The following is a 22661-nucleotide window of genomic DNA, read 5'->3' on the forward strand; positions in this document are numbered from 1 at the left end:
GTGGTAAAAGGGGATTTTTTGGGTTTAGCGGTGGATAGTGGTAAAGGGATGTTTCGATAGCGTACCACCACCCCCGAGAGGAGGTGACCATCTGCAGAAACTAAGACGGCTAGAATCACGCTATATTATATATTATAGATTTAAAGAGTAAGAGTCCTTTTGGGCTTAACACACAAAGAATTAGCAGTACACTTGGGGTAATGATTATACGAATGAAATTATGTTTATTGATTTTGGACTGATTAACTGTTGAATAGATTGTTATGTAAATGAATGAATTAACTTAATCTCTCTTTTTTAGGAGGAATATGCTTGATGAACGGATAAATGTATTGATGCATTGTTTTGGTTAATGTGTGCTATAACAGTATGGTGCCCATCTGTGGGCTGTAACAATAATGCTTATTGCATTGCCAATCCAGGGCGAGATAATATGATATTAATTTCAATAGTAGTGAGGTTGATTTCAGCCTCTTACCACATTATTAGTGAAGACTATGATTTAAGAATGTATATACTTTCTTTTTTCATGTTGGAGTTGCACTTTTCAAAATGGTGATGTATTTGCAATCTCGCAGTCTTCTTTCTATGTTTATGTTTGACACACTGTGACCGTAGCAATGCATTTAAAAGTAATGGTGGCGCGTTCGAATTCACAATTGACAAACGCTAAGCGCCGAAACGAGTCTGTGCTGGGTTGCCAATAAAGAACTGTTGGCATTTGAAAACCCCCCCTGAGAGTGCGGTTTTCTTGTTCGTAATAGAACGCTGAGAGAATCTGGGAGCAGATAGGTTTCAGCCACGTTATAGTTAAGAATTAGCATTTGAAAAGCCTTAGAAATTTACTGAAAAACCATAGGTTTCACCCAAGTTATAGTTAGCTGGACATTTCATACAAAACCATTGAAATTCCCCAGTTACAGTTAATTCAGCTAACTATAACTCGCGCGACTGCAATGCACTGCTGATGACGTCACATATTACATCACTCATCACATGGTCAGTGACATCACTGATGACATCCACTGAATGTGTGTCTTTCTGAAAAATAAATATTTTTATATATGTATATCTAAAGGTCGATGGAAGATTAATGTGTAAATAAGTATCTAAATGGATGTTTTTTTTGTAAATTTTATTGTATAACTGACTTAAGTGTATCTTAGTGAATGCATGTATTAGCGAGTAATGTTTAAATATGTAAATATCTGTATCAGTGTCTCACTTTCTGTATAAGTGGCTGCATGGGTTGGCGAGTAGCTACACAAGTGTCTATATGGGTTACTAGTTGTTTTTTTGAGTATCAGAATGAGTGTCTATATGGTTTGATGGCGGGTATTACTTAGGGCACAGATGCATGAATGACTGACTCACTGTATGCGTTTTGAAGACAGCATGTGTCCAGGACTGTAAGGGTGGATGAATGTGTGTATGGGTGTGTTACTAACTGAATGACTGCCTCAATAGTGTCTTTATGAGAAAGTACATACGTTTTAAACTAGTATATGTGAGTATTGATGTATATAAGTAAGAATATATGACAGTGACAGATTGAAAAAGTTCCTGTATAAATAAGTATGTGTTTCTATAACTGATTGTTTAAGAGAGTAAGTATGTGTACGTTTCTGTAAAACTAAGTGTAGTGGTGTGTGTATAGCTGTATATGCAAACAAATGGATGTTTGATAGTTTATTTGCATGTGTGAGTATGTGTGTGAGTAACTGTATGGATGAGTATCGGTGTGTAACAGGATGTATAGGTGTATGAGTACATATGATGAGTGAGTACATGTTTAAGTGACTATATAGAACTGTTAGTGGATGAGTGGATGTGTATGTAGATGTTGGAATTACTGAATGGGTTGTTGTAACTGGTATTGGTATCTCCATTTTTTTGAAAATTTTAGTATCTATTTTTGAATGTATGTATTATAGGTTATATTAGGGTGAGAGGAGGTCTGCCACTCTTTCACATGGATGATTTCATCAGTGATGTCATCAGTGAGGTCATTTGAGAAGTCATCATGGATGTCACTGACCATGTGATGAGTGATGTAATATGTGACGTCATCAGCAGTGCATTGCGGGCGCGCGAGTTATAGTTAGCTGAACTAACGATAACGGGGGAATTTCAATGGTTTTGTATGAGAGAAATGTCCAGCTAACTATAACATGGGCGAAACCTATGGTTTATTCAGTGAATTTCTAAGGTTTTTTTAAATGCCAATTCCTAACTATAACGTGTCTGAATCATATGTTTTTTTCAGTGAATATAAATATGCACTGGAAAACTAAACACCCACTTCCTTTACAAAGAAATGGAAAGTTTGCATCTCTGCAACCTCTCTAATTTTTCACCTTAGTCATCTTCCACTCAATCAACACAACAACCACAAATACACACACCTACTTGCTACCATTCTTGCCTAAGCTTATCAATTATTCTTCTTTAATTCAAATTCAAAGTGCAGGCCCTTTATTCAGCCTTCTTGGTAACTACTACCCGTGAATAGCAGTGGGTAATTTGCACACTTCTGTCCTTTCTTGCGTCTTTTCTACCACACACTGCGGCAGGTTTACAAGACCCTTGCGCTACTTTTGCATCATTTTTCCCACAACAGTGTAAATCTGCCCAACTGTGTGTACTTTATGCACTAGCTTTCTTCCTTAGTTGTTGTACTAGTGTCTCTTGCTCCCACTGCGGAATCCAACACCCTATCTGTGTAATGACCTGGAAATCCAAAGATCCACTTCACTGACAATGCAGTGGGTAGTTTGCGTCTCTCCAACCTTTCTTATTTTTCACGTTTTTCATCTTGCACTCAATCTACACATCATCCACACATACACACATCTAATTGCTGCATTCCTTAGCTGTGATTATCAACTATTCTTCTATTTTATATTCATATTCAAAGTGCAAGACCTTTATCGAGCCTTTTTGTTGTAACCACTGTTCCAGGAATTCTGCTCATACACAGAACTGTGCATAAAGACTTAGGACCTCAGTGAATTACGGTGTACCAAAACCCACCTTACTACACAAACCCCCTACCAAACTAGCAATCAGTGACGCATTGGTTCTTCGCCCGAGAGCAAAAACACCAATGACTAGTCAACCCAGAACATGCGACTTAGATTACATGAAGTAAAGTGGACAAAAACACTCTTTCAATATACTCTTACACCAGTCAAAAACATGATGTAAATAAAGACATGTGCAACTTTGAAATGTTTATTTCTAACGCCATAATCTCATGCACAGTACCTTAGAAAATACAACCAAACATTATCAGAAACCAGGTTGTCAGCATTGTTACTATTCTATGAAATACAAACGGAAAATGCATCCTATAATGCTAAAGGTAAACAAATTTAAAATATACCTACATTTCACCCTCCCTACCCAACAGATTAGTTTATAAATACAGAAAGTCTCATAGGATTACATGGGCAGACCCATACCTCTGGTACTCAGCAGTAGTGGATCACATTCAGTGCTCCACAAACTGTCAAGATACGAATGTTCTCCAACTGTGTGTAACTTTGCCTCCACAATGGATTATGAAACGCGCAAGTATCAGAGGTGGCCACAGCTCCATATGTATTATGGCTCGAACGTGAGAGGATAATTCTGAATAACAGACACAGTATTCAAGATAACCTTGATGTTCCATGCTCTCACTATACACACAAAACTAGCAAGGCAGTTTACAAATGTAGCATATCAAATTATTCTCATATAAAGCAAAATACTCAGCCTTCTCTAAACAATATCACACGTACGTGCCGTGTGCAGAGCAGGAAAGCAAAAATAGCGTGTAAGCTTCTAATAAACCCATGCTAACTTAACAGGGTGTGAGTGCAACGCTCAGCCCCACGGCACCCTATCTTGATAAAAGCACGTGATATAAACGTGGGCGAATTAGGAACGCAGAGTCCAAGCCTAAAAAGCAGAGTCAAGTTCACATTTCAAAAAAAAGTTATTCGCTCTTTGATAGAAAGCAGTAACTAAATAATAAAGAATATGAAAAAAAATCAAAGAGTCTTAATCCTACAGCGTGTAAGCACAGTATGTAGCAACAGCCTCCAACAGGAAGTCATTGTTCTCATCTGAAAACATTTCAGCCATCCAATTCAATAGTGGGAATGAACATACATGTTCCTCAACGACCAGAGCCTCTATCACCATCGGAGGAAAACTCTGGTCATCTTCAATGTAACTGCGTGCCAAGAACTCAAGCGCCGCTGCAAAAACATTCCAACGTCCCATTATTCCATGTGTCGCTGCTAAGGCCATAATCCTGCTGCCAGAACAGAGCACGTCATGAACCAGTAAGGGGCTCATCAGCTGGTCATAATCCGCGTTGGGAGACACCGTACTGCAGAGACACAAATCCAGGGCCCAGTCGAAATCACAGCTCAGGCAATGGAACACAGGTTGAACGCATGTGAAAAAGGAAAATCGAAACGATAATCCATAAACAGCACTAAATGTAGCCAAAGGCAGCGCTCCGTAATAACTAATCATTCGGTTGCAAGGCAGCAACAACCGGGACATATCGTCTGCTGCAGGATGTGCATCCATATTTATGTAAACAAATTAATAAAAGCACACCGGCAACTAATGCGAGTATTAAGCGCAATCCACCAAAGATGCTGGAAAAAAATCGAATGAAAAAAATTCCGGAAAGACACCAAATATACTTTCTACAGAAGTCACAAGGCCACTGCTTCTAACTTAAAAAAATTAAGGTAACCCCGTAGTCAAGGACACATTAAAGATACTCTAAATTAACTCCCCAAAATTCAAGAGCACGTCTGAATTTAATAAATCAAGCACTTCTGTGCGGGTGTTTGCTCCATTTAGGACAAATGTTTCTGTACCAGATATAAGAGCGACCTCTTTTTGAGACAATAGCGCTCTTATACGACTCATTTGGTTGACTCTGCTTTCAAGGTCGAAATCGACAGCCAGATGGAAACATCCAGCTTCCCATGCAGAGGAGTTAACACAACTTTTTTTTTAAAATCAAACCACACGCTCAGTTACCGTAATCATGTAAGCGATGCCTGCTAACATTGAACAACAATCTCCATTATCTCAAAGTAAATAACTCCCGTTTCCAGTACTCTGAACGTTATGATAGCAGGTGTCAGACTACCTTTCAAAACTCAGTCCAAATTAGGTGCATCTTGTATACAAGAGCCATGCAATTGTATGTGTCTACAAATTAAGGAGTGATCTGGTACTATTGTGCAATCCTCGCCATTCACATAGACTTCTTTTCCCTCCCTCAGACACCTATATGTAAATGGTAATAACCAAGCTTCATGCAGATAACCGCTTCCTAAACATCCATATCTGCCTATAGCATAGTATTTCATGCAAACCTCAAACTTAACCAGGTTAAAGATAACGTTATGATACTGTGGATAAGCCACACACCTGAATTGGATCGCCAATGAGTGACCACTTCTAACCATTCTCATAGCGCGCCCTGTGCTCTGATTTGACAGTGAGAGTGAACACGCCATAGTTTGTACTGCTAATCATTCTCAGCATACGCTACGAATACCCTTTGACGTTACACGTCGCATCAAAGCTTCCGTGTGACGTCATGTACAGTGCCCCGTACAAAAAAGACGCAAATGATTTTAATTGTTTAAAAACATCTATTCATGTATTTAATGAACATACCAACAGAAGACAATCTAGGATAATTATGGAATATTTTTTTTTTTAAATTTTAAAAATCCTATATTACTTCTATATTGTATGAGTGCAGCTGCGTGCCCCTCCACCTGGTACCCTAGACTCCACCACGCCCAGACCCGGTTCATAAGCACGCGTGATCGTCACCACAAAACCATTAGCACGCATATCGCTTTTCCACACATGCTTTTACAACTAGTATGCATTTACCGCACATGATAAATGCCTGATCTTAATAATGTTTTTTTGTTGACCAACACGTGTTGTAATGCCTGTGCCTTACGTCCTTCAAATTAGTTTCTAGGTAGTCTGATAAGATCGGAGGCCAAGGACAAACACCGTGGTATGTGTGGCACAAAATCTCATCGATCACAGAGAAAATAAGCGCAGGGTAAAATGAAAGTAACAGGTATAATAAAAATAACCGAGGAAAACTACTAAAATGGCGGTTGGACGGAGTATGTAATCAACGTTTGGTGCCTCGACACTACATTTCAAATAAATATACATACAATATGTTTATTAATATATTACAAAAGTATAGCACCGGATGACACACATGACACGGGAAAAGAAAGCAGCAAATTTAATACCTAAAATCAGGAGAGGTTTGCTTGGCGAACTTGTAGAAAAAGAAAAAAAAAGTGCACTTCCAAACAAGGGTGCGCATACGTAGAGAGTACAATTGATGTACGAAAAAAACCAGAAAGTTTAACATACTGTCATAGAAATATAGCTCTAAAAATTGCCCCCGTAATTTGCCCCACCCGGGACCTAATAAAGAAAACGGACTTCTAGTTTTTTTTTCACCTTTTCTACCGCATACAAGTACTGCACTAGTATCCCGCCATTTTTTATTTTTTTTTAAATAAAAATTGAGCCTAAAGATCCATGTACCACCCCCCTGACCAAGACTATAGGGTTAGAATGTTTTTACCTTGCCCACTTTCCTTATTTCTCAACTTTGTTTTACTGTTTTCCTGTGACTCGGCTCTCGCGACAAACAAGATGGCTGCCAACATTTCCTGTTTTGGAGTATTGAAAACCAATCAGCATGCAGCTCCTGCTCGTAATTGTACGTATTTCCATACTCAAACGCCTCGATTTTCCTTTAAAAAAATAAAAATAAAAAATAGAGCCTAAACATCCATGTACGACCCCCTGAGCAAGCCTAGAGGGTCAGAATGTTTCTAGCCTACCCCCTTTCCTTAATTCTCAACTTTGCTATACTGTTTTCTTGCGACTCGGTTCTAGCGAGGCACAAGATGGCTGCCAACACTTCCTGGTTTTGAGTGTTGACAGACAGTTAACAGCCAATCAGCATGCAGCTCGTGCTCGTAATTGAACAGATTTCCGTACTCGTACTGAACTCCGTCTCTAGATATCGCTATGATTTTACTTGCAATTTTCTCAGAAACTACAGAACGGATTTACACCATTTAACAAAAAGAACAATCTGCGAATAGAACTCTACCTCTCTGCCATATTTCGTGTAATTCCGTTCAGCCGTTCGGGCTGTAGCCCTGGCTAAAGGTCCCTATGGAAAATTGCATGGGGAAAACATGTTTTGGGACCCCCCTTTTTTCTCGGCCCCCACTTGACAAATCACCCCCAAACTTTCAGGGAAGGAGCGGAACCAAGCAGGCCATTTTCTTGGAGAAATTCACGAAGTTTCGTCCACCAGCGCCAAAGTTATTCCAAATAGAATGTTGTGGATTTCCTATGGAAACTAGGTCCCAACACACATATTTATATATATATATATATATTAGCTCCTGCTGCACTTCGTTCACGCACTCATGCACGGGTGCTGTTTGAAAGTCTGAAATAAAATATACGACTTTCCCCATGCGAGTGCTGTGTCTCTTTTAAAGGGTAAAAGGACGAGGAGCGATATATATATATATATATATACACTCTCTCTTTGTTGTTTTTCCAGGAAGATAGGTACTCACGGGGTTCGTTATACCATCCGTTTTTATTGCATTAGCAAAACATAACGCTTACCCGCTATTCCGTTCTTCACGTCGGCCGTCCTCCGACCCTCCGGCCATGAAGCTCCGGTGGCAGGCTTCTCCCTGTGGCGGTGCAGCCTGAATCCAAATTCTGCTAGTTTGCCCCGGTTGGGCGTACTCACAAACGGGTGCCTTTGTCGCGGTGGTGCAGCAGCATAATCAATTGTCGCTCTCTCTTCGTTGTTTTTCCAGGAAGATAGGCCCTCACAGGGTTCGTTATACCATCCATTTTTATTGCATTAGCAAAACATATCGCTTACCCGCTCTTCCGTTCTTCACTTTGGGCGTCCTCCGACCCTCCGTCCATGAAGCTCCGGTGGCAGGCTTCTCCCTGTGGCGGTGCAGCCTGAATCCAAATTCTGCTCGTTTGCACCAGTTGGGTGCACCTCACGAACGAGTGCCTTATTCAAGCATAGCTCATAGTTGAGAATGGGAATACCTATGTGAATGGCCTTGTTTGTAGACTTTTTTTTTCTCTGTATATTGTATATATTTGTTTTTTTATGTGCATTGATGAGATTTATTGCTGTAGTCAGTGATATTGACTTTGGCAACAAGTCTATAAATGGATACTTGGTCTTTTGCTGATACTCACATCGTATATTGTGGAAACACTGTTGAGTAATCTTTCTCAAACATGTGACCATGTATAAATCAACGTACATAATTGTGAAAATCTGTTTGTGTGTAAATATATTTCGTATAGACCTTTTTATTGTATTCAAAGGGACTAGGCTCTACATTTTAAAATAAATGTATTTTGTGTATTTTTTTAATAGCCCTGAAGAAGTCTCTCAGGAGACGAAATGCGTTGGCTATGGCTAGGATCAATGGAATTGTGAAAAGGCTATGATCAATAGAATGTTGAAAACCTAATTTACGTATGAAAAATAAAGTGAACACTGCATCAAGAAAAACACTTCGGATTTGGACATTTGTTCTCTATGTGCTACTCATTCATGGACTTTGACATGAAGTATTAATAACACTGTATTGAGTGCTGAAACCTTTTTGCATTGACATGTCTATCATGTTGGTCTCTCTGATGTCAGAACTGAAAAGTATAAAAACCTCAATTATCCCAGAGGAGCTTGCCTCAGTCGACACAAACAAAGAACTTGCAACAAACTGTTGGCATTTAGCACAACTCAAAAATTGAGACCCAGTTGCTTGAAAATCTAGGCAGGCTGGGGGGGTGAACTTTGGAATCTCAAAAAAAGAAGTCAATTATTAGGAGGACAGGTCTGGGAGGAATAATATGTAGATCTTTGGTAATTCTGACTTCTCATTTGATAATGATGCCATCTGTGGAACCACTGCGCCTGCTCTTAGAAAATGCTGACGCCCACATTCACACATGGGAAGAGGTCCCTTGGGACCCCTTCCTGTTTGCGAATGGGTTGCCACTTCCATCACAGAGTTGGTAAAACATTCATACATGCCCCTGTGACTTGCTATTAGGAAGTGACGCCCTTGAAACAACCATCCCTGATACCAACTCGCAAAATAGAGTTAGTACATGCCGAACGATTCTTTAGCGGATGCAAACGACCCGATTCTCCGTTTGCGACCGCTGAAATGCATCATACATGTGGCCCCTGGTATATTCCCAGTGGTGCATTTTGGAGCACCCTTTCGCAAACAGCGCACTATCATTTACCGACCGCACATGTTCCATTCACATGGCCACCACATTTGCAGAGACATGCAGCCACAAGCGGTAGACAATGAATGCATGGGGTTTCAGCTGGCAGTTATCACTTGCACGCTGATGCCCCACATAGACACAGCAGTTTGTATGGGGATGGCCTCGGTATCCTGGGCAATGCACAGTGCCCAAGTGCATCACATAGACACAGCAGCCTGTATGGGGGTGGCCTTGGTATCCTGGACACTGCACAGTGCCCAACCTAGACACAGCAGACGTTATAGGGGTGGCCTCGGTATCCTGGACTCTGCACAGTGCCCTGATGCCCCAGATAGACACAACGGACTGTATGGGGTGGCCTCCTGGTATCCAGGACACACGGCACAGTGCCCTAAAGCCCCACATAGACTCAGCGAACGGTATGGGGGTGGCCTCCTTGTATCCTGGACATAGCACAGTGCCCCACACACACTGCACTGAATGGGGGTGCCCTCCTGGTATCCTGAACACTTCACAGTGCCCGGATACCCCGCATAGGTACAGTGGACCGAGTGGTGGTGGTTACTGGACACAGCACAGGGCCAAAGTGCCCCATATATGCAGTGGACTGTATGGGAGTGGCCTAGACACAGCGGACTGTATGGGGGTGAGTAACCTCTTGGTATCCCGTTGCTCTCTGGTCCCACTACAGTTTAGGATTTCAGCGAAACACAAACAAACAATGCGGAACTGAACATTGTCTGCCTGCCTTGCCCCCTCCACCCTCCCCACCGCTGTAAAATCATTAACTTGATACACTTCCTAGCAGTTCAAGCACTTCGTGCCAGGCCAGGTGACACACGGGGCATCTAAAGCTTGGCACGTCTACAGTAAAACAAGGAAGCAGTGCAAATCGTCCCATAACAGTTGCAAATTCGCCTCTCAACTCAAACGTATGTGTGCGAAATAAAGAAGACATAAATAAATGCTGATGCACCAAAGGTGTCCAAGTAATGAAAGAAACATCCTACGCTTTTTGGCGGAAGGATTAAGTGATAAATGCCATCCTGCCAGAATAGTGCATCCTGCATATCGACTGCCACAAAATATCAAAGTTTCATATATATAATTTTGCCTGTTTTTATTGAGGGTGTTTTATAAAGCGTGAACTTTACCCAAGGGTAGCACAGCGCTGTACATATGATTAGAAACTTAAGCAAAGACTGAAAAATAACAAAAACCAGCAACACCCGCAAGTGGCGAAGATACCCCAGAGGTTGTCCGGCACTTCGAGAACATGCCGCGCAACGTTTTGGAATAGCCCTGCACTTACAAGAGGGCGGACGTTGTTCCTGTAAGCCCCGCTTCTGCCACCCGTAGAGTCCCTGGAGAAAGCAGAGCAGAGGGCTGAAGGTGGATGTTCTGAGTGGCGAGCCTGCTGCCACAGTTGTTCTTTCCGCAGGGGAAGGAGGCCGGGTTTCAGGCGGGGGTCTGCCAGCTTGAGGAGAGACTCCCTCAGCCCCATCAATGAAGAAACAAAGCTGCGAGTGGTGCGTGCGCTATATGGTTTCAATTATCGCGCCCGTGTCTGGGCACCATAATTGAAACCATATGGCAGGAATGCGCGTAATAGACACCAATAGGCCATGAGCGGAGCAATGCGCCCGCCTTTGGCCTATTGTGTACTATTTTTAATACTAGCACGCAAGCAAAGGCCAATAGCAGACCACAAAAGTAAAAACACTCGCACAAGCGAGTACAATTCCAGGGTTAGTTTCAGAACCCCGGACCAAAGAACTCTCGCTGAGCAAACAGTGCTGCGCACTGCATCGCCAAGCGCGAGCCCTAAAAAACGAAAATTATGTGCAGCCTTCTATTTCACCTTCTACACCAAGGAAAACAATGAAGATTCTCAAAAAGAGGTGGAATTTTGGATGGCCTCAGATTCCCAGACTCTATGAAGATTTAAAGAATGAACTAGCACATGAAATCACAGGTAGCTGAGGCCATTAAAACACAACTAACAGGAAAGGCGCCCGAAGAGGACAGAGTCTTCAACATTAAGGCCTAATATACCGTAGCTCTACTTGGGAAAATCTATAGGAAACTACCGGGCATGAAGTGGAGATGTCCAGAATTTAATAAAGCATTATGGTCTCCGATTCGGAAACCAAGTAGGGATCACCTCTCCTGCTCTTACTACAGGCCTATAACATTCCGATACAATGATATTAAGATCCTAGCAAAGATCTTGGAGCACAGGCTTCAGACAGTAATGCAGAGTCTGATTCATAATCTCTAGGTGGGACTTGTCCACAAAATAACATCACAGAATCATCTAAAAACTTTCCTGGATTTATTCTTTATATCTAAGGCTAAATTAGAGAAAAGAGTGTCTCTCTCATTCGATGCAGTGCAGCCTTTTAATGTGGTGGAATTGGGCTTCCTTATCTCAGGACGAAAATAGGCATTGGACCTTGTTAGAAGGCGAACTCAGGGGAGGACAGGAAGTGTACCTGGCCACCTTGGGACCCACCTCCCTGGGTACAAAGACTAGCACTGGTGGGAGACTTCTCAGGGGGAGAGTCTCGAATCTAGGATCGTACACACTACACAGGCACAACACGACAAAGAGACACCACACCGTAGCTTCTTGAGAACGTTTCCTTATCTCGTGATTCACAGGATCTTTATGATCGGCAAAGGCAGGTAGTTACACATAGAGCAAGTACTCAAAGAGTCTCGGTAAGGGCAGGGGTAGCGGGACAGGCTTACGGGATCAGTGTCAATATCGATGCGTATCCGGCGCACAGCTCTCAATCCTCGAGCTGGGGGGATATGTTGTGATCTTTGGGGTCCAGCCGGACCAGGAGAGTCAGGGAGCCGCGAGTCACTCAGCAGGGCTCAGGTGTTACAAAGTTGCGAGGGAGCTGCGAGTCACTCAGCAGGGCTCAGGTGGTTTCAAAGTTGCAAGGGAGCCGCGAGTCACTCAGCAGGGCTCAGGTGGTTTCAAAGTTGCAAGGGAGCCGCGAGTCACTCAGCGGGACTCAGGTGGTTCCAGCAGAAGTCCTTCTCTGCCAAGCGAGACGCGACCACGTCAGCAGGGCTCTCGTCGTTCCAGAATCGAATCTGTCGATAGTCCCGGAGCATCTCCAGTTATAGGACTGCTCCTCTTTGATCTCCGGAGTTCTGGTCTACAGGGGTCTTAGCACCTGGGGGCCGCTTGTTGGGGTTTCCTGCCATGCGGCCCTTTGATCCATTCATGTCAGGTTCGGGAGGAGTCCCAGACGCACAGCGGGTGTGGAGCCAGCCCTCCAGGTGGCCGGAGGGGCGATCGAAACCCACTTCTCGAGAAGAGGTCGGAGGTGTGAAAGGTACTGCTCCTCCTTCTCTCACTCAAAGGGAGCGCTCTGTCCTCCAGCCAGGGTGGCGCCTCTCAGCCTAGGCCACGCTGGCTCGGTGGCCATCTTAGGTGCCGAAAAGTGGGCACACAGGGCCTACGGGCCGGGAAGATGGAGGCACGGACTGGGAAGTCCGGGGATGGTCATGGGTAACATGGAGGGAAGGGTTGGCTAGGCCGGGGGACTCAGGGGTCTGTTGTGGTGTAAAGCTCGGAAGGGTGATGCTACAGGTCAGGGAGGACCACGCCGCGAGGCCGGGTCTAACAGAACTACCTTCCTTACAATGGTTAGATGCCTAAACAATGTTTCTACCACAGCGGTGATCTACAATGACTTCCTATCAGATACTATTACCATTATAAGAGGAACTAGACAGGGATGCCCACGGTTACTCTTGCGGGCATTAGAGCCCCTGGCAATTACAGTAAAGCAAAGTTCAGATATCTCAGGGAATCACACTGAGGCTGGTGAACTAAAGCTAATGATTTACGATTATAACATTTTTTGACTCTACACCGGATACATCAGCGCCCCTTCTAATGGACAATGTCACAACATTATCAGGCTTCGTTGAGTACAAAATAAATTGGATGGAGAGTGAAAACATGCCTATGACAGATATGACAAGGGAAAGCTTGCTTTTTGGCTTGTCATTTAAGTCGATCACTTACATACGCACATATCTAGCAATCCGTGTAAGTAGGAAAATCCCTTGCATTATCCAAGATAACCCTATTATTCTAGTTTATCAAATGAACACATATTTTAAACAATGGGATCCTTGTTGAGCAGAATCAACAATGTAAAGATGACTGTGGCTCAAAGACTTGATTCTATTTTGGCACGATTCCTTTGAGTATACCCCATAAACAACGTGGAAGCATCGATCATACAATCAACTTATACAGTTAGGGAAACATGCATCCGAGAACGCTGCCTGTAGTCGTCTGTGTGGTGATCCTCTGGTAGACATACAACAGAGTTCATGGGGTCTGATTGGGCTTTCTTCTTTCCATAGACCGGGCACTTCTTAAAAAGTGAACACATTCTGGCTGAATAACTAAATGATTCCAACAAGAAAACAAGTGAAAAACCATCCTAATCTTAACAGATGTCAGTAAGGTGGTTTAAACCAGGTTTCGACATATTATATGTTAGTAGTGAAAAACCCACAAAATGCTACGCTCAGTGCTTCTAGATCCTATTGCAGCCATTAGTAAAAATTAATTGACCTAACTGTCAACCCTGGGCATGATGGGACACTGTAGGAAGGGTAAGGTACTTAAAAGCAAGCCGACAGTGTTTAGCTTTTGTCTGTGCAACCTGCATGCAAGCGTTGTCATTATTTTTCTTTTTCGAAAACAGGTGTGCAAGTTCTATTCCCTGGTCAGTTTGAACCTAATTATTTTTTCTTTTAAAAATATCTGCAATTATAGAAAAATAGTAATCAAATGGGGCCATTTCTAGCCTTTTTTAAGATGGAAAGACTATAATGTATGCATTTAAGCATTTTTCGACAGACAGACAGACAGACAGACAGACAGACAGACAGACAGACAGACAGACAGACAGACAGATAGATAGATAGATAGATAGATAGATAGATAGATAGATAGATAGATAGATAGATAGATAGATAGATAGATAGATAGATAGATAGATAGATAGATAGATCTAGAATCCCGCATGAGGACAGGGCAACGAAAAGCCCCTCTTACCCTTATGAGAATAAATCTAAGTTCTTGAAGCCAAGTCTTACATTGCTCAGCAAATGCCAGTGATTCCATTTATTTGAACCCTACCCACTCTTGCCGGTGCCTGCTGTGTATTTCGTTTGGTCATTTTTTGTTAGTAAACTGATACAACAATAATATAACATTTGGCGCTTCCATTGACATACCATGTTATAACATCTTTGCAAGAAAATGTCTAGGATTTTCTTTTTCCTGCTGCACTGTGTTTTTTTATTTAATTCACGAGGTAGTGGCGTCGGAGCACTCATAATGTATATCATTGAACCTAATGGTATGTGCAAAGTAATACTGTTTATAAGGAGGATACCTATATGCCTAAAGGGATACACTTAACATATGTCATTTTTAAAACTTTTTTTCCCTTTGTCTTCTCTTTACATAGGTTGGATTTAAAGATTCAAATTCAGTATACACATAGGTATAGTGAATCCAAACAAATGTTCCTTATCTTTATGAAGCACAACTCACTGGAGTATAGGATAAAGGCTTTATAATCTGGTCCTGAAGAAATGGCATGGATCCCATTGGGACAAGAAAGGCGTGAAACAGGTCGACCTAAATTTAAAGAAACCCCAGTATCAAACACTGTGAGACTATCACAGATCATAAGTTCCCTAAAAGATAGTACATACACCACAGTTTTTATCGCTACCAAGGGTGCTACCAGAATAAAGAGTATAGAGCACACCTCAGGTAGTTTCAACTCACTATTTCACACCCTACTTTAAGTTCACATTCTTGCACTCCACAAAACGGCAAAAAAGTGAGGATCTCCGACAAACAGCCCTCTAGCAGAGCCAGTGGGAAATTGCAGCACCAGCCCCACAAGGAGTAAAAACCCAATGACGAAGCAGGACACGCATGTAGGTGTGTGAGGGCTTTTTCTTCCAAAGAGGAAGACTCACCGTTAGCAATTCATTTTCCAATCTTCTTTTCCCTGACATTTCCCTCTTCAGGAACAGCATCCTTACATTTGTGCGAATACTTGAAAACGCATAAGACTAGTCTCTTGAACCATTATCAAAGTTTTTTTGCGCTAAATGAGTAGTTAAAATGTTTAAGCAAAAAATGTATATGGATTGCCAAAGATCCCATAAGTAGGGGAAATGTGTTAACCTGCATATAAATGTACATACACACACACACACTCTCTCTCTTACACTTTCAATGTCCTAACAAAGCACTGCAGAGCTACACAGGATTGGTATAATGTTGACTATACCTGCTAAAAAAAAAAAGATTAAAGAAGCTATTCGTTTTCTTAAGGTTGATGGTGGTGTGTGTGCATTTGAATGTGTTTGTATGTATGAACTTCATGTGTTTGTCAAGTTTCTACCTTGCAGTAAGACATCAGGATTCATATAAATCAGCAACAAAGTCTGTAAAAAGGCCATTGACGAAAAAAAGAACATGCTCTATTCTCATATTCTTATACAAGGCAAAGTTGATTTAAACTTCGCAAGTAGAAAATATATATCTCATAGCCTGGTTGCTATGCACCCCTTTGATGAATAACATCATTAAAGCACAGGATAAGCACAGCTGAAAGCTGAAAATGCTTAACGAGCTTACACAAGACAATGACAGGTTTGTGGCAAGATCACCCACAGACACGCTTTTTGAGAGAAACTGAATTACCAGAGAGTTTATTCTTTCCTGCTTGTTCCTCTTCCTTCTGTCTTTTCCGTCTAATTTCATTTAGTTCTGCTTCAAATTTAGCTTTCCAACTCAAGAAGGCTTCGATCGTTACTGGAGTGCCATGGAAAACAACCTAGGAACCAAAACAATGCAAGTTATGGAGAATGGAAAACAAAAGCATACCACAATTACTTATATCACAAGGACGCTCAACATAGGTTCCGGAGTGATGGATCCATGACAAATATTCTGAATAACTACTATTGAATGAATTCAATTTAAATTATTTTTGGGCAAATTTATTTTATGTAGCCATTATTGCATGGATTTGTTGGAGAGTTTTAATAAAAGTAAATTAATGTAATTAACATGTAGAATTAGAGTGTAGGCCTAAGACGAGGAGCCACATCTATATAATGACAAATGAATGCACTAGGCTCCCATAGTTAAGACGTGTTAACTTAAAAATGCCTATGAAATCAGTTTTTTTCCCCCTTTACATTTACAATTTTTACTGACCTTAGGTGAACATTCATAGTAATATGAAGATGAAGAGCTCAATGATGAAATGTGCTTAACCAACATGATTCCATGGTGAAGGGTAGTTTTCAGCCTTCTTATGAAAGATATGTCACATAGAATAGAATAGTGTACTAAATAATGTAGTTAAAATCAATTTCAATGTTTCTTAATAGACAAGATTTTTAAGTTAGAATATGTGACAAAAAGGGATAATTTAGTTTATGAAATGTCAGACATAACCGTGAACTCTTTTGTTTTGTATTGAAGCAGTGGGAAACAACCACAATTTTTACAATGCTAACAGAAATGTAACATTAAGAATGTAATAATCTATTAGTCTTTGTTTCAAGACAACGTAGAAGGTAGAAGCCTTACGTTCCAATGAACAACAAGAATGCACTGTCTGTGATGCCATGGAGTCATGTGGCCACCCTCTACGAGTAGAGAGCATAACAAGCAACCTAAGCATGATACGATATTCTATAATGTGCCTAGGGCTTTGAACTGTGATGTGAGACTTATTTCAGGTGGTGTTAGAGGTGTGGTCCAACCTGACCAGTTTGCAGGGTTGAAAGAGTTCACGCAACATCTGTTGCCGACAGCAATCAGAGTTCAATTCACTGGTACATACTGACAAACTACTCACAGACTACTAACTTGAACCCCTTTTGAGCTTTGGCAAATCTCCTAGGGACTGCCACAAAACTTATGTCTTTCCTTCAGTTTATTAAAAAGCATTTCTAGCAACTAGCCTGCAATACGTCTACATTTGGGGTCAGACTTTGTATCCATTTTGATAAGCTACAAAATGTTTTGAAAATGTACAGTGAACAGTAAATGTCCGTGAACCTCTGTTCCAATCGGACATCGGTTAAATAATTACTTCAACTGTTTTGAAGCTTTGCAAAAATAAAAGTGCGGTCTCAGTGGTAGGTGAACGTAAAAAAGTAATTTGGATACCTACCTTTTACCAGCTATTTAGCAGCAAAGCAATGAGCTCCTGTTGCCACGTGTTTGAGGACATTAGACAATTATAATATACTTCCCGTAGTCTGAAATTTAAATAGCATTGGTCCAAGGTCTTATCAGTGTTCTACCATAATATAGATGTTTTAATATCGACCTGCACTTATACTGACAGCATAATGTCATCTACCAACATATTCTCAATGTGAATAGATGTAGAGATAAGAATAGTAAATCTATACTTCCAATATAAGGTTACCTTGTTGTTTGCCGGTAGTGTGGAGTCCACATATGTGCAGTTCAGTATTATTGACTATGAAATTGCCACATATTGTCTGGCTTGAAGGTCATCACACTATTGTATAATGCTGTCTATATGACCAGTGCAGGAATGAAAGCTCACTCTTTGAAAAAGCATTTGCAATACAATAGGTCTCGCATTTACGAGAGTTTAAGCTATTGGCATTGTAAATGACAATGCCTTTTATTTATGTTTTAAAAACGAAAACAAAAATAAAAGGCATTGTTTAACCAAGGTATATCGGGACCGACAGCTACAGAGGGGTAAAACCAGTGAAAACGGAAGGTCACTTTAATGCTACTGCTTAATAGCCTAGAGGCAGTAGTATCACTTCTAACCATTATAAGCTTGGCAGTCGCCCATCATATATATATATACATGTGACCAAGCCCTCTGTGTAGGGCGAAATGTTATCCTGGCGTGGTGTGCTACAAAATAAAAAACTCACCTGCACTCTGGGTCTTCCGTGTTCTTGCTTGAAAGTTGGCTGAGGATTGATAGCTGGCGAAGCAGCAGGAGCGCAAGTGGTGAAATATATATATATATATATATATATATATATATATATATATATATATATATATATATATATATATATATGCAAAGCAAAATCTGTTCGCCAGTTGAGACCACAGAAGGTAAGGACCACCATACGACTTCGTGAGTGTTAAAACGAGCTTTTATTATCCATTTTGGCAGTTTCAGCAGGCATGACGCGTTTCGGGCAGGGACTGCCCTTGATCACATAACGGAAATGCAGTTGTGGTCACTTTAAATAAAGCACCCACTCAATTTTTTTCTTTTCGTGATACCACCACGTGTTCTTACCATAGACATAGAAAATAGATTGTTTGTGTACAGTGATAGAAACAAACAATTGGTAGCTTTCTAAGGATGTCTTTAGACTGTTGTCAGCATATTTGCTATTGCACCATAAAGTAAGATATTCAATCAGGTTCTATTTACAACAAACAAAATATAACAGCATAAATGCGTTTTTTAGCTTGTGCAAATTTAGAACTAGCAGCATGATAAGGGTGACACTACAACTAGTACGAACATATATATACACATTAATATAGTATTCCAATACAAAACTCCATTGCAACAAATAAATAACATATAAATATGTTAAAACTTTTTTGTAAAAGACCATGTATAAAAAGAAGGGTCAATTCATATATATTCAAATCCAAGTTTGCCTGCTGTAGAGTAAGCCGCATCACAGGTAGGTAATTTTGCCACGATTCTTTATTTGAGGCTGCTGCGAGAAAAAAGAACAAACTTCACTGCAATAATATCCAGCCTCAGCCCGACGCGTTTCATGGGAGACCACTTCTTCAGAGGCACAGGCTTCAAAAGTCCTAGCACGCTCAATTTCGGCACTTTTAAACTATTGTTCACACCGCCCATGTGGGCGCGGCCACGCCCGTGGCCCGCTGGTAGTTGAAGTGCTCTGTCTTGCTGCAGTGAGCTGGCATGGAGGAGTAAGTGTGTCGTGAGGGTTAAAGACTGACAACACAACCCACTGGGGTTTAAGTACATTTAATAAGAAATCCTGAGCATGCCAGCTCACTGCAGCAAGACAGAGCACTTCAACTACCAGCGGGCCACGGGCGTTGCCGCGCCCACATGGGTGGTGTGAACAATAGTTTAAAAGTGCCGAAATTGAGCGTGCTAGGACTTTTGAAGCCTGTGCCTCTGAAGAAGTGGTCTCCCATGAATTGCATCAGGCTGAGGCTGGATATTATTGCAGTGAAGTTTGTTCTTTTTCCTCGCAGCAGCCTCAAATAAAGAATCATGGCAAAATTACCTACCTGTGATGCGGCTTACTCTACAGCAGGCAAACTTGGATTTGAATATATATATATATATATATATATATATATATATATATATATATATATATATATATATAAAACTTACTGGTGGTTGCCAGTAGGTATAGTTAGGACCTATTTTCCATAGGAAGTCCGCAACATTCTATTTGGAATAACTTTGGCACTGACTGACAAATCTTCGCGAACTTTTCAAACCTTATGGCTCGCTCCGGTCTGCTCCTATCCTGACAGTCTCGGGGTGATTCATCAAGCGGGGGCCGAGAAAAAAGGGGGGGTCAAAAAACATGTTTCCCCCACGTAATTTTTCATAGGGACTGTTAATCGCAGCTACAGCCCGAACTGCAGAACAGAATTACACCAAATTTGGCAAAAAGGTAGTCCTTGGTTCACACTCGTGCTTTTTGGTTAAATGGTGTAAATCTGTTGAGCAGTTTTTTTAGATATTAAAGGAAAAAAATACATATATATATATATATATATATATATATATATCTGGGCGGAGCCTAACAACTCATTTCATCGTGAGATCTGATTGGCTTTCAGCACTTCATCCAAGAAGTGTTGGCAGCCGTCTTGGGACCAATATATATGATAGCACCTCATTAAAAAGCATTGCAGGTAATGGAATATTTTAGGACTTTAGTTACATTATAAATCATTTGTTGATGGTACCATACTTATTTTAGGAATTTTTTTGTGTTCTAAGGTGATTTTACCATGTGAAAACGCCATCTGCTGGGATATCATGAATCATGTTTGAGAGAAAACTATTTTCTCATGATTTTCCCATAGAGATTTGAAAGGTGATCAATAAGCTAAACAGAGCATATTTTCTGTAAATTCACATTATCTTTCTCAGTCATGTGAGAATGAAGTCTGACATTCTCAATAAAACATGTAGATCCAACAAGGGCAGAGACGGTCAGTTGATTCCTCTGTGTTCTACTTCAGCTTCCCAGAGTGTTCTAAAGAACAACTAGAGCGCTAACAGTCCTACGTAAGACAAAAGTATGGCACACCTGAAGCAATCAGGATTGGAAAAAAGTGGTAACTTCTAAAACATTTAATTTTAAAAGGAACAAAATGAGGGGGTTCATTTTGCCATAGAAAGTATGATTAGTGCTGCAGAAAGAAAAATTAGGGCACATTTTGACTTCTCAAATCCTCTTCTATTTCATAAAAAATTTCTAACATGCAGACTGAAACATGCCCTTTGAATAACAGCAGCAGACTTCCCTGGTGAGCAGTAGATTTACTACAGTGATCTAATGAGCAACTAGAGTGCTAACATTCAGAATTTATGGCAAATGTGACACATCTAAATGCCCTCTTGATGGAACCAAAGCAAACAAGCATTGAAAATGCAATAGGTCTCGCCCTCGTTTAAGTTAAAGCAATTCTGTTCGTAATTAGGTGGCTTTTTAGCTTTGCTTTTATTAGTGTTTTTCGAACTTTCATGTACATAACATACATATTTATATAGATATGCAGATTATATATATGTTTACGTAAGTATATATATATATATATATATATATATATATATACACACACACACACATATATATATATATATATAAATGCATATATATATGTGCATATGTGTGCGTGTAGAGAGGCTAGAGGTGTAGAGGTAGAAGTATAGAGGTAGAGGTGTAGAGTTAGAGAGTAGTAGGTAGAGAGGTAGAGAGTGACTAATAGAGAGAATAAAGTGAGTAGTAGAGAGAACAGAGTGAGTAGTAGAGAGTAGTAGAGTGAGTAGCAGAGTAGTAGAGTGAGTGGTAGAGAGTAGTAGAGAGTGAGTAGTAGAGAGTGAGTAGTAGAGAGTGAGTAGTAGTGAGTAGTAGAGAGTGAGTAGTAGAGAGTGAGTAGTAGAGAGTGAGTAGTAGAGAGTGAGTAGTAGAGAGTGAGTAGTAGAGAGTGAGTAGTAGAGAGAGAGTAGTAGAGAGAGTAGTAGAGTGAGTATTAGAGAGTGAGTAGTAGAGTGAGTAGAAGAGAGAGCAGTAGAGAGTGAGAACCAGATAGTAGAGAGAGAGTAGTAAAGAGTGCGTAGTAGAAAGTAGTGGAGTAGTATAGAGTGAGTAGTAGAGAGCGAGTAGTAGAGAGCGAGTAGTAGAGAGCGAGTAGTAGAGAGCGAGTAGTAGAGAGCGAGTAGTAGAGAGTGTTTAGAAGAGAGTGAGTAGTAGAGTGAGTAGTAGAGTGAGTAGTAGAGTGAGTAGTAGAGTGAGTAGTAGAGTGAGTAGTAGAGTGAGTAGTAGAGTGAGTAGTAGAGTGAGTAGTAGAGTGAGTAGTAGAGTGAGTAGTAGAGTGAGTAGTAGAGTGAGTGGTAGAGTGAGTGGTAGAGTGAGTGGTAGAGTGAGTGGTAGAGTGAGTGGTAGAGTGAGGTAGTAGAGTGAGTGGTAGAGTGAGTGGTAGAGTGAGTGGTAGAGTGAGTGGTAGAGTGAGTGGTAGAGAGTAGTAGAGTGAGTGGTAGAGAGTAGTAGAGTGAGTAGTAGTAGAGAGTGAGTAGTAGTAGAGAGTGAGTAGAGTGAGGAGTAGAGTTAAGAGTAGTAGAGTTGTAGAGAGATTAGTAGAGAGAGTAGTAGAGTGAGTAGTAGAGAGTGAGTAGTAGAGAGTGAGTAGTAGAGAGAGTAGTAGAGAGAGTAGTAGAGAGAGAGTAGTAGAGAGTGAGTAGTAGAGAGTGAGTAGTAGAGAGTGAGTAGTAGAGAGTGAGTAGTAGAGAGTGAGTAGTAGAGAGTGAGTAGTAGAGAGTGAGTAGTAGAGAGTGAGTAGTAGAGAGTGAGTAGTGGAGAGTGAGCAGTGGAGAGTGAGCAGTGGAGAGTGAGCAGTGGAGAGTGAGCAGTGGAGAGTGAGCAGTGGAGAGTGAGTAGTGGAGAGAGTA

At 41.0% G+C, this 22661-nt stretch overlaps 1 protein-coding gene across 1 annotated transcript in view; it reads right to left on the reverse strand.

Annotated features, from left to right (window-relative positions):
- Positions 1–22661, reverse strand: part of RWDD1 (RWD domain containing 1) — a 138416-nt gene that overhangs the window by 49245 nt on the left and 66510 nt on the right. The window contains exon 5 of the mRNA XM_086926805.1: positions 16151–16283. Coding sequence (XP_086782931.1) covers positions 16151–16283 — 133 coding nt within the window. The remainder of the gene's footprint in view (positions 1–16150; positions 16284–22661) is intronic.

This window comes from Lissotriton vulgaris, chromosome 6, assembly GCF_964263255.1.
Source record: "Lissotriton vulgaris chromosome 6, aLisVul1.2, whole genome shotgun sequence".
Taxonomy (NCBI): Eukaryota; Metazoa; Chordata; class Amphibia; order Caudata; family Salamandridae; genus Lissotriton; species Lissotriton vulgaris.